The sequence below is a fragment of the Anguilla rostrata genome, chromosome 19 (genome assembly GCF_018555375.3).
Source record: "Anguilla rostrata isolate EN2019 chromosome 19, ASM1855537v3, whole genome shotgun sequence".
Classification (NCBI taxonomy): domain Eukaryota; kingdom Metazoa; phylum Chordata; class Actinopteri; order Anguilliformes; family Anguillidae; genus Anguilla; species Anguilla rostrata.
The window spans coordinates 1,606,436-1,619,302 of record NC_057951.1 but is presented as its reverse complement, the minus strand read 5'-3'; the positions used below and the strand labels follow the sequence as shown (position 1 = coordinate 1,619,302).

At 40.3% G+C, this 12,867-nt stretch overlaps 2 protein-coding genes and 2 long non-coding RNA genes across 7 annotated transcripts in view; 2 read left to right on the top strand and 2 right to left on the bottom strand.

The window, feature by feature from the left end:
• LOC135245748 (uncharacterized) overlaps nucleotides 1-12,867 on the top strand; it is a 516,260-nt gene that overhangs the window by 281,275 nt on the left and 222,118 nt on the right. The gene's annotated exons all lie outside the window — the stretch shown is intronic.
• LOC135245707 (NACHT, LRR and PYD domains-containing protein 12-like) overlaps nucleotides 1-12,867 on the bottom strand; it is a 343,935-nt gene that overhangs the window by 156,396 nt on the left and 174,672 nt on the right. For all 4 annotated transcript variants that reach the window (XM_064318951.1, XM_064318954.1, XM_064318953.1 and 1 more), the window contains 3 exons: nucleotides 6,934-7,107; nucleotides 5,710-5,883; nucleotides 4,433-4,606 (listed from right to left, as the gene is read on the bottom strand). In XM_064318951.1, the coding sequence (XP_064175021.1) occupies nucleotides 4,433-4,606; nucleotides 5,710-5,883; nucleotides 6,934-7,107 (522 nt within the window). The remainder of the gene's footprint in view (nucleotides 1-4,432; nucleotides 4,607-5,709; nucleotides 5,884-6,933; nucleotides 7,108-12,867) is intronic.
• LOC135245764 (uncharacterized) overlaps nucleotides 1-12,867 on the top strand; it is a 116,582-nt gene that overhangs the window by 57,990 nt on the left and 45,725 nt on the right. The window lies entirely within an intron of this gene.
• LOC135245705 (uncharacterized) overlaps nucleotides 1-12,867 on the bottom strand; it is a 492,416-nt gene that overhangs the window by 459,778 nt on the left and 19,771 nt on the right.

Sequence of the window (12,867 nt, the reverse complement as noted above, 5' to 3'; positions counted from 1 at the left end):
GCGTTACCGCGGTAATGCAGTAACCGCGGTAGCTCTAGTGTAAGTATGGATTTCATTAGAGTGCAGAGCAGGTAGTGAATAATGGGGATGGATGAAGACTGCAATATGTGACAGAAGTGAATCCAGAAGTCGGTGAAAACCTGGCAAATGAAACTCAATACAGCTCAATGTAAAGTTCTACATGTGGGAAATAAAAACATCAGGCTAGATTACTTTATGGGAGGAACGATATTGGAATGTGCTCAATTTTGGGAGTAATAGTTGATCAAATCCTTTCAGGTTCTAGGCACTGTGCTGTTGCAGTAAAAAAGCCAACAGGATGCTGGGATAGTAGTGAGTATACATCAAGGCTCCAGAGTGCGACCATTTTGGTTGAACATGCGACCAAAAATCTGTCAAGTGCGACTAAACATTTTCATTAGTCACACCGGTGCACCTGACATTTAGCAGGTCTGTCTGTGTGTGTGTAGTGTAGCGTTATTTTTTTCCCCCACCCGCATTCTGCGAAGACCCGCCCCTACTCTGCCTCTGATTGGCTCTGACCCAGATATTCTTCTTCGCTGATTGCGGGTGGGGAAATAAATAAGGCACGTGTGTATTAGTGATGTGCGGATCGCAGTTATATCCGCGGGCACCACGGTTAATCTGCGGATCGGGCGGCCCGAGCAAGCGGCCAAAACCAGACTTCGTTTTTGAAGCTCATTTCCTGGTGTTGTAGTTCCTGGTTGCTCACTAGCGCCACTACGGATGGCTCCAGTATAGGTGTTTTCATATCCGGTTTCCATGTAAGTCTACGGTACAAATGCGATCAAAATACAAAGTCAATAATTTTTTCTCACAAGAACAAATAGTCATAATAGGTGTATTTTATTGGTCTTATGACTGTCCATGGGTCGATTTCATGATTTATTGCGTCATTTGGGCACAGTGCCAATATTTGTTCTGGACCAATGAGGTACAGCTTGCGTCACTTCCGGATTACTGCGGAGGACTGAGCTATAGTAGGGGCTACAGTCTATGGTCACTGGGGTGGGCGGTGGCGTCTCTTGGCCTTGACATTGCGGCGCCGGCTACGGTCCGCCTGTGCTAAGTCTGAAAATGCAAGCATCCCATTTCGTGGTGATTTAATTATGGCGTGTGCTATTTACAGCTGCACTAGACGACCATAAAATAATCCTCCTCTTAAGTTTTTCGGTAGCCAAGTCATTTTTACTATTTCCTTTAGCCTACTTAACCAAATAATTAGTTGGCAGAAAGCGTAATCAGCTTGCTATATTTGGTAGTCCAGTAGTAGCCTATGCTAAAACAGTTCGCAACTTCGGCTACCAAGCCATTTGACTAGCTAGCTAACCTTAACCGGCAAACATTCAATCTGTCAGACGTGTTTGGCGGCTTGTCAGTCGTGTACATTCCGTAAATGTCTACCTGGGCCATGCTTCAAGCATGTGACAAAGCTACTATAATCCCGATTTTGGGATAAACACTTTTTCAGTTTCACGAAGCGAATTAAGAGTTTCAAGGTTCATTTGCTGAAATCACACACACAGAATTTAACGAAATTAACCATCTTGGCATTTAGAAAGGAATATGTTTTTAGCATTTAAGAGACCGACAAGCTAGGCATTTAAGACAGTGGTTCTCAGAATCGGTTCTGGGGGCTCCTTGCGTATATTGGCTTTTCTCCATTGGTTTTGATGATTTACAAGAAAAAAACGATAGCCTAATAATAATTAGAAATTCAACGTAGGCTACATTATTTTTGTCTTCATGCACCAGGTGGAAAACTTGCTGTACAAAGTGCGTTGTCATATTTACACGCCTGCAGATCAGTTATTAAAATACTTGGTAGATTTGTTAATAACCGCTGACAGTGTTAATTTTTATTCGGTAGAAAGTGATTTGCGAACGATCGGTCAGCTAGCGTCACCCAGCAAGTGAACACCACAAACGGCGATGGAGTAGCTAGTAGTAGCAGTTACTGGCTCATTAACTGACTGGCGAAAACCTACGACGATAACTTGCTCGGTTAACAGCAGATCTACCAGACAGTTATACGAAAATTAGCCTAGTCAAATCACCAGTAGCCTACACATCTCCGATTGATTGACCATCAGTGTAGTCAATGTTCTTCCCCTGTGGTTCATATTGCTAATGCGTGAGCTAACCACGGATAGCCTACCTAGCTCACTGGCAAGCTGATATGCTAGTTAAGCATATTCGTTTTGCTGAGAAACATTAATTGAAGATAACTGAACATAGCCTAATTGTATTTTTAATGTCATACATATAACGTGATTACATGACAGTACAGTCACGGATGGAAATTAAACTCCGTAAACATCTGATAATATTTTAAAACATAACGGCGACAGTCAGCTAGCCTCGTTCAGGTTGATGGGCTTTTCCGCACCGGACTGTCAATCAAATTGTAAAAATCACAGAGCGGCTTTTAAACTCTGTGGTTTTGGCTCCAACTCCAAAATGGCCGCGCCCGCCATTGAGTTTCAAAACGTATTTTCGGAGACCCACGGAGAGTCAATGGGTGACGTCACAGTAGCTTTGTCCATATTTTTTACAGTCTCTGGGGCCGAGTCATAAAAATTAACATTCTGATTAATAGCGGATGGGTTGTAGGTGGGTGAAATAATACATCATTAATGAGGAAAATATTAATTACATTCTCTAAAATGTAATATTATATTATATAATATTATATATTTTAATCTTCATTTTTCGTCAGGCGCGAATTAGCAGACTAGACTCTCGTTGCGCCAATTGCGGCGTCCATTTGTCTTAAGCAGCAATGGAGGAAAAAAAGATCTGAGAGAAAATTTAAAAAAGGAGAATTAAAAAAAGGAAGGGCAGAAAAGTTCCATGTGGGCGCAATTTAGTGAAATAAATAACCATGACGAGTCAAGTGCTGGGTATGTCATATGCAACAGCTGCGAAATAATGAGAAATAGCGGTAATGTGTGATCGGGTGAAAATTATTTGTTCGGGTGGGTGGCGGGTGGATGATTTACGCGTACATGCGGATTCGGATGACGTCAGAGCCGATCCGCGCATCACTAGTGTGTGTGTGTGTGTGAAACCGCGCCCTGTACTCCTCCGGGAGCAGCGCACACTTTTATTTGAGTTATTTGAGTTTGATTTATTCATTTGAGTTTGTCAAGCACTTTAAACATCAGCACTTTTTAAGTTTATTTTTTAAACAATTGAGGTTATTGCCATTTCTTGTTTGTGCTGTCATTTAAATAAAGAAAAAACATTTATCTCCACCTTTATTCCTGTTTACAATCATGTACATAATGTGTTTAGAAATTACCAATGTGTAAGGGAACTGACAAAAAAGGTAACACTTAAAATGTATTATTATGGCGCCAAAAGGCGCAGTGAAAGATTTTGGGTCTAACTAAATTATGTGCTGCTGCACCTAAATGAAAAAGTTAGGCGCACCAGTGCATCCAATGTAAAAAGTTAGTCTGGAGCCCTGTAAATCCAAGGAAGTTATACTTATTTTATACAATACCTTTGTCAGACCACACTTAGTGAACTGTGTGCAGTTCTGGGGACTGTACTACAAGAAAGATATAGAGGATCTGGAAAAGGTTGAAAGAAGGGAAACCAAACTGGTTCCTGGTATGAAAGATAAAAGTTTTGAGGAAAGACTTCAGATGCTTAACTTCTTCAAGCTTAGTAAAAGTAGACTCAGGGTTATTTGATTCAGTCTTTTAAATTCATAAAGGGGATCAACAAAGTGAACTACAAGAGATTCTTCAGGTTCAGCTCTGTTAGTATGACGAGGGGGCATAAAAGGAAATTAGCAAAAGGTAAATTCCACACCGACGTTAGGAAGTATTTTTCACACAGAGAGTAGTCACTGTGTAGAATAGCTTGGCGCATGTCATGTAGTAGAGGCAGAAACTCTGGGGGTTGTCAAGACCGGGCTTGATACGATGCTGGATACTATCTAGTTTGTAGGTAAACCTAGCACTAGTGGTAGGTAGTAAAACGGTGAGCATGTCGGGCTGAATGGCCTATTCTCATCATTATGTTATGTTATGTCATTTTTGTTATGTTATGATCGACTTGAAACATATTACTGAACTGAAGTGGTCCATATTTCACAATGTCAATCATGCATTCAGCATTCAGTCATCACCTGTGACCTGATACTACAGACTCCACTGAAAACTTACATTCTGGTCAAGAACCACAAACCTGGCAACCCTAAGACTCATGAGGGTTTATCCTGCTTTTCTTTGTTGTGCTAAAGCAGTTAGAAGAGAGGGATGAGAGCAATGTGGACAAAGAAAGAATTCTGGTGGACACAGGAGTAAACAGAGAGAAAGCACTTCATATATTTCACTGCACAGAGCCATAATCACTAATTCTATTTAGTTATGGTCACACAGTACACAGCACTACTCACCCCAGTCTCTGTAGTTTACAGTTTGGACTCATCAGTGCAGCACAGAGCAGCTTCACTCCTGAATCTCCCAGATTATTGTAGCTGAGGTCCAGATCTCTCAGGGTTGAGTTTGATGACTGAAGAGCAGAGGCCACAATTTCACAGGACATCTCTGTGAGGTCACAGCCGTTCAGTCTGCAAAAGAGAGTTGATATATTATTGTATTTTTAAATAGAGCAATATCCTGTAAAATGTGATATGTGCAATGTTACAGTAATCATGTTGAGTGATGAAGAGTGATACTGAGGATCTGCAGATATCCACCCCACACTTGCTGCAGCTGTGCTTCAGCTGAACTTACTGTAAGAGGCCCTCTGTGTCAGTTCTGTTCTTTCCTAATACAGCTAGGTCTATTACAGGATCCAGAAGAAGCCATGGGGAGATGACAGACCAGCAGGTTGAAGGAGCCATGTCTTTTCCCCTCTTATTGTAGCTTTCCCCATTGCATACTTGCACAATTAATAAGAGCTTTTCTCCTCTTTCTGCCCTTGCATGTCCACTTCCCATGTGTCCTCAATAGGATGCTTAGCAGGGTGATCTACACTAGATCATTTAAACTTAATCCAGTTATGCAAAGCAAGTTTTATCCATCTATGCCTCAGTGGTATTTCTCCCATCTCATTAGTAATGCATTAATTGGTGTTGTTCTGAGTGCCCCACAGCATATCCTCAAAGCTCTTGCCTGTTTAACATGTGATGCCAGGAAAGGAATTGGGGTGCTGTCCACCAGGGGGCAGCATCGGCCCTACAGAGAGGTATTGCTGCAGCTGTGGTTCATTGCAATCACATCAGCTGTGGCCCATTACCTAAACATGGGCTCTATAAGAGGCCTAGCTCCCAGGCCAAGGGGAGGATGCTTTTAGATGGTGTTTGGGAGCTGGGCTATGTACAGTATGGTGGGTTGGTGTCAGTTTTGTTTGAAGCAGCTAAAGGTGCATATAATAACCCTGTGCTCTATACAGCAGTGAGGAGTCTCCTTGTGTTCCTGCTATATAATGACCCTGTGCTCTATATCGCAGTGAGGAGTCTCCTTGTGTTCTGCTATATAATGACCCTGTGCTCTATATCGCAGTGAGGAGTCTCCTTGTGTCCCTGCTATATAATGACCCTGTGCTCGATTTAGCAGTGAGGAGTCTCCTTGTGTCCCTGCTATATAATGACCCTGTGCTCGATTTAGCAGTGAGGAGTCTCCTTGTGTTCTATTTAGTTAAGGTCACACAGTACACAGCACTACTCACCCCAGTGTCTGTAGTTTACAGTCTGGACTCATCAGTCCAGCACAGAGCAGCTTCACTCCTGAATCTCCCAGGTTATTGTAGCTGAGGTCCAGATCTCTCAGGGGTGAGTTTGATGACTGAAGAGCAGAGGCCACAATTTCACAGGACTTCTCTGTGAGGTCACACCTGTTCAGTCTGCAAAGAAGAGTTTATATATTATTGTATGTTTAAATAGCGCAATATCCTGTAAAATCTGATATGTGCAATTTTACAGTAATCATGCGTGAGTGATGAAGAGTGATATTGAGGATCTGCAGATATCCACCCCACACTTTCTGCAGCTGTGCTTCAGCTGAACTTACTGTAAGAGGCCCTCTGTGTCAGTTCTGTTCTTTCCTAATACAGGTAGATCTATTACAGGATCCAGAAGAAACCATGGGAAGATGACAGACCAGCAGGTTGAAGGAGCCATGTCTTTTCCCCTCTTATTGTAGCTTTCCCCATTGCATACTTAAACAATTAATAAGAGCTTTTCTCCTCTTTCTGCCCTTGCATGTCCACTTCCCATGTGTCCTCAATAGGATGCTTAGCAGGGTGATCTACACTAGATCATTTAAACTTAATCCAGTTATGCAAAGCAAGTTTTATCCATCTATGCCTCAGTGGTATTTCTCCCATCTCATTAGTAATGCATTAATTGGTGTTGTTCTGAGTGCCCCACAGCATATCCTCAAAGCTCTTGCCTGTTTAACATGTGATGCCAGGAAGGGAATTGGGGTGCTGTCCACCAGGGGGCAGCATCGGCCCTACAGACGGGTATAGCTGCAGCTGTGGTTCACTGCAATCACATCAGCTGTGGTCCATTACCTAAACATGGGCTCTATAAGAGGCCTAGCTTCCAGGCCAAGGGGAGGGTGCTTTTAGATGGTGTTTGGGAGCTGGGCTATGGACAGTACCGTGGGTTGGTGCCAGTTTTGTTTGGAGCAGCTAAAGGTGCATATAATAACCCTGTGCTCTATATCGCAGTGAGGAGTCTCCTTGTGTTCTGCTATATAATGAACCTGTGCTCTATATCGCCGTGAGGAGTCTCCTTGTGTCCCTGCTATATAATGACCCTGTGCTCGATTTAGCAGTGAGGAGTCTCCTTGTGTCCCTGCTATATAATGACCCTGTGCTCGATTTAGCAGTGAGGAGTCTCCTTGTGTTCTATTTAGTTAAGGTCACACAGTACACAGCACTACTCACCCCAGTGTCTGTAGTTTACAGTTTGGACTCATCAGTCCAGCACAGAGCAGCTTCACTCCTGAATCTCCCAGGTTATTGTAGCTGAGGTCCAGATCTCTCAGGGGTGAGTTTGATGACTGAAGAGCAGAGGCCACAATTTCACAGGACTTCCCTGTGAGGTCACACCTGTTCAGTCTGCAAAGAAGAGTTTATATATTAATGTATGATTAAATAGCGCAATATACTGTAAAATCTGATATGTGCAATTTAACAGTAATAATGTTGAGTGATGAAGAGTGATATTGAGGATCTGCAGATATCCACCCCACACTTGCTGCAGCTGTGCTTCAGCTGAACTTACTGTAAGAGGCCCTCTGTGTCCGTTCTGTTTTTTCCTAACACAGCTAGGTCTATTACAGGATCCAGAAGAAACCATGGAGAGATGACAGACCAGCAGGTTGAAGAAGCCATGTCTTTTCCCCTCTTATTGTAGCTTTCCCCATTGCATACTTGCACAATTAATAATTGCTTTTCTCCTCTTTCTGCCCTTGCATGTCCACTTCCCATGAGTCCTCAATAGTAACAGTAATCACATAAAGTGATGAAGAGTTATATTGAGGATTTAAAGTTACTGATGCTCTGAGGAAAATGACTTTGCTACAATCTCCAACTGCAGCACTTTGGGCCTGAGAATTAGACGTCCTGTTGGACAGAACTCTCTGACAGTTCTACAGATGAAATTCTTACCCAAATGGCCCCCTTTCTTCTGACATTTGCCACAGATACAACCAAATTAAAGATGCAAGAAATAACACACATCTTTCAGGGTGGATAGTGAGTTAGGCTCTGCTTCTTTACTTTTGCTGGTAACTGTGAGAAACTTCCCACAGCATTGCAAGCCAATACACAGCAAAAGCCAGATTCACTTTAGAAACAGGAATGCAAAAAAGTGATCTGTTCACATATAACCAGGTACTGTAGTGCAGTCTGTCTGTTTTGCTGAGGTTATATATAACCATGTAGTGCAGTGCATCTGTTCTGCTGGTGTTACATATAACCAGGTAGTGAAACCAAAGCTATGTAGGAACTGTTAATGATGCCTTTGAGTTCATTTTGTTGGAATAGTGATACATTTGATGGTGCTGTCCAAGGAGACACCATTTAGCTTTTTCCAGGGTTTAGGAAACTTCAGAATCCTTGTACAGGCCAGACTTCAGCCTGAGATAAGCCACAGAATTACCTCAAAAACAGGCACTTTAACAGTCCCCTGAGAAGACCTCACCCTGACACCCATTATATCCTACAATTCCTCTACCTTCCTGTTTTCACTCTGTCTACAGGCACTATTGGATTCTGGGTCAGCCTACACCAGAATAAAGCAGAGACCAGGGTGGCACTACTGGCCTTGTAACATGGTGCATTTACTGCCTGAACTAATCTCACAATACAGTAACACAAACATTTCATTCACAACCACACTTGCCTCTCCCAAACCAAACCCAGCATTACATTAATCATAATGTTGAAAAAATATCTCATCTTCATGAACAATGTAAGAGGGGTACAGACTGAGCAGGCTCTCTCTGGTCATCTCCCACTCACAAATTATCTATGCATGGACTAGGGATAAAAGGGGGATTCTTCCCCCCTTTTGAAAAACATGGATTTGATTCAATCAACATTCGTCCTTAACTGACTGACATTTAAAAGGAGGGATTCTTTTTTCTACACAAACACAGTTCAAACTACTTCACCAAACTGAGTTAGATACGAATAAGTGTAACACTTGTGTTTACTTGTCCAAGTCAAAGTTAAGGACAAATGTTAGTTCAATAAAGACCATAGGGATGTTCGTATGGCTAATCGGCAAAAAATCAGACCTTGTTATTCTACTAATAATGCGGCTGACCAAACTCAGCTAAAAACTCACCTAAAAATTGGATTAAACGTCCCTATTAAGCCCACCAAATCCGCTTTTCAGACATTTTTCATGTATACTGCCCCAATTTAAGTGAGAACATTTTAGTTATAATGAAAGTCTAATCTCTCATTTGAAGTGTCAATAATTAATTTATACCAATTTCTAATGTTTTTATTGTTTAATATGTCAAAAGTCTGGCATGGGCTTAATGGGTACCTAACGTACCCTTTAAGCCCATGGGTGTTCCAAATAAGCCCACTTCGTGATTTGTTGATAAATAAATATATATTTAAAAAATCCTAACAATACAAAATTGTTCTATTCAAATCTATAATCTCTTAGCTCTCAATAGCTATTTTCATTTTGTCTCCACTCCTATCCTATGGCCTGTAAATGGCATTTGAAATAGGCATGACCAGCCTTTTTGCTGTGTTGTCAACACAGAAAAAGTTAAACTTACAACATGTCTTCTTTGGAATGTAGCCAAAAAAATATTTACGAACAAAATCAAAACTATAGTGGAAATTACTCTTCAATACTTCATCTTTCAATATGTGTTGTCATTTTGTCTGTATCTCTATCCTATGGTGTGCTGTTGGCATTTGAAATTGGCCAAAATTTCTGGTTCAGTCAGCTGGTTGAAAGTACAGGTGTTTTTATGAAGATTTCTGAAGACCGACTGACTGAATGAAAAACAATTTCAAGTTCAATACTAATGTTCTAAGGATAGTAAATGAGTCAATTTCAGGATTTACAATTAAACAATACATTTTTAAATGTTAAACAGATTTAGGATAGTAGTTTGAAAACATTGTAAAAACACATTTTAAAACCATTCAGTTCATTGTGGAGTAACATTAAAACATACAGTTCATTATGAGGAGACATCAGTCATAACATATTGAAGCTCATGTATCATTAGCCTATAACTTAAACAAAATAAACAAGAAAGATGTCAACATTTCTGCAATTTCTACTTTCTCCTAGACTAAACGTAGGCCTATGCTCTTTGAGGTGATTGTATCGTTTTAGTAAGGTTATCATTTGCTCCATGCTCCATCTTAGTAGTGTAACATAACAGGTTATAGGGTGGTCTAAGCTTTATTTTATTTGTTTGCTTCAATCTTTAGCCCACGTTGTGGTTGTCTTTGTCTTACGCTAGCAAGTCGTTCATGGCTTTCATCTTATTTTTGTAGATTTTCAATGACCTCATGATTGCGCAAATAGAATGGTCCAGGTCCCTACAGCCGTGTTTTGCAGAGGATGAACTTGCGCTTCTATCATGCGTGGGCATGAACTGTAGTTCTTTCGTGTTTTAGTCATCTTAAACTAAAACTCATCTGAAAAGTAAAGATTAAAAAATTATTGCTAATGTTTAGATAGAACACAGGCCTATCCAGAATGAATTGACGTATGCAATATCACTGATATTTAAATATGGGTATTAATTATCTGAATTATGGAGCTGATTCATCAGGTGAGGTCAAAATTAGGGAGGAAAATGATTCAGAGGTCAAAAGGGAGAAAATCCCCATTGAAACACAGTAAAGTGGGCTTAATGGGAACAGGTGGGCTTAAAGGGAACATCAGTGAATTTATGGTTAAAGACAGAATATTTTATTCTACTCACATGACATTAAAAAAACAACTGTGTGAAATAAATCTATATATGGTGCACTAACATAATATGAAAAGTATAAATTGATCATGTAGAGAAGTAATTAGCTATACTCATTTACATCCACCTCAGACAGTGTGATTTTTTTGCTAGAGTCCCCTTTAAGCCCACCAGGTAAAATGTTAATTAAAAAATAAATAAGATAAACATACACATTTATTGTCTATTTAACAGTATACTAATATAACTGCATACAAAAATATAAACTATACATGCTTATCATGCTTTATGTCATTGCAATGAACCATACTATGTAGCTACTGTATTGATGCAGCATGTGGTCTGTTTGCTAGTGTGCTAAAACTCATATTTTGATTTCAAAAGACACAATATTTCTAATTCAGGTAATATTCTAACATATGTCTCATTCAAAACACTAATCACTTAAATTTTGATAACAAGTGAGTACTTTCCAAAAACAGGAGTAGAAATATACAAAAAATGTTATTTTCTGAGGGTACCAAAATCACCTAAGTTTTTTTGCAACTTCTTCTGGGATCAGCAGGCACATGCCACACATATGCTTCGATAACTCAATATCGACAAATGTGATTGACTTACAATAAAAAGTGTCATTTACGTAACAAGCAGCTTCATTCGAAAAAACATCACACAGCAAAAAATGATGATGTAGTTTTTTTAAATTTGACTCAGAAGTTGCAAGTGGGCTTATATGGTACGTGGGCTTAATAGGGACGTTTACCCTAATTAATATCAGATCACTAGGCCATAAGGCAACTCTTGTAAATGAATTAATTACTGATCACCAAGTTGAAATCTTATGTGTAGCCTAATTGAAACTTGGCTTAAAACTGTATATTGCCTTAAATGAATCCACCCCTCCTGGCTACAGCTATACTCACGTTCCCCGTCTGACGGGTCGTGGCGGTGGTGTTGCTGCTGTATATCATTCTAATCTTTTTGCTACTTTGAAATCTGGCTTCAAATGTAACTTTTTTGAAGTGCTTGTTCTCAGTTTTGCACATCCGAACAAAAAAGCAGTCAGTTTTATCCTTGCAATTGTATACAGGCCACCAGGGCCATACAGTGGCTTTTTACTTGAGTTTGCTGATTTCCTTTCCAGCCTGGTTGTTAATTCAGATAAAGTAGTAATTGTAGGGGACTTCAATATTCACATGGATAGTGAAGGTGATCCTCTCAGATCAGCACTCTTGTCTATCATTGAATCTATTGGCTTCGATCAACATATACATCAGTCCACACATTCTCATAACCATACTCTTGATCTGGTCTTAACTTATGATACAGAAATAGCAAATATAGCAGTTATGCCTAAAAACCCTGTGCTATCAGACCATTATTTAATTACTTTCCAACTTTCACAAGTCTGTCATGTGTCACCAGATCCTTCATTCTACCTTATCTGTAAGCTTTCCTCCAGGACTGCAAATGCTTTTCTTAATGAGCTCCCAGGCTCATTTGTGCACTGTGGAGATTTTCTTGGCTCCCACCCAAACACATACAAAAATGCAAGCATTAGCTCAGTTGATCAGCTGACAGACAACATAAATTACGTACTTTCCAGAACCCTGGACACTATCGCACCTCTTAAGAAGAGAAAGTCCGCTAAAGAAATTAGCACCCTGGTACAATGACCATACTCGTGCTCTCCAACAAGCTTCATGCCAACTTGAGCACAAATGGCGTTCTACTAAATTGCAGGTATTCCTCCAGGACTGGAAAGACAGTCTACTAACTTATAAACGTGCCCTCTCCACAGCACGTTTCTCATACTTATCTACTTTAATAGATGAAAATAGAAACAATCCTAGGAACCTGTTTAACACTGTTGCCAGGCTGACCAAGAATCAAGTTGATCCATCTGCCTCAATATCATTTAGTAGCAATGACTTCATTAATTTCTTTGATGACAAAATTAGGCTATAAAAATCAGGGGCAAGATTCAAAGTTCTCCTACTACCCCTCATATTGGGTCTGCCCTTCCATCCGCTTAATGCATGGATGCAGAATCTTCAGAAGAATCTTCAGAAAGACGGGCGGCCTATCTGAACTCTTGTGCTCCAATAGATCTCATGGAGTTTAATGCCATAGTTAATTCCTAAAAATCCTCTACTTGTCTTCTAGACCCTATCCCTACGAAGCTTTTCAAGGAGCTATTACCAGTGATTGGAACACCAATGTTACATATTGTCAATGTGTCTTTAGCATCTGGACACATACCACAGACTCTTAAACTTGCAGCCATCAAACCCCTTCTTAAGAAGCCAAACTTGGATGTGAATGACCTGTCTAACTACAGGCTTATCTCGAACCTCCCTTTCTTTCTAAAATACTAGAAAGGGCCATTTCAAAACAACTTGGTTCATTTTTGCAC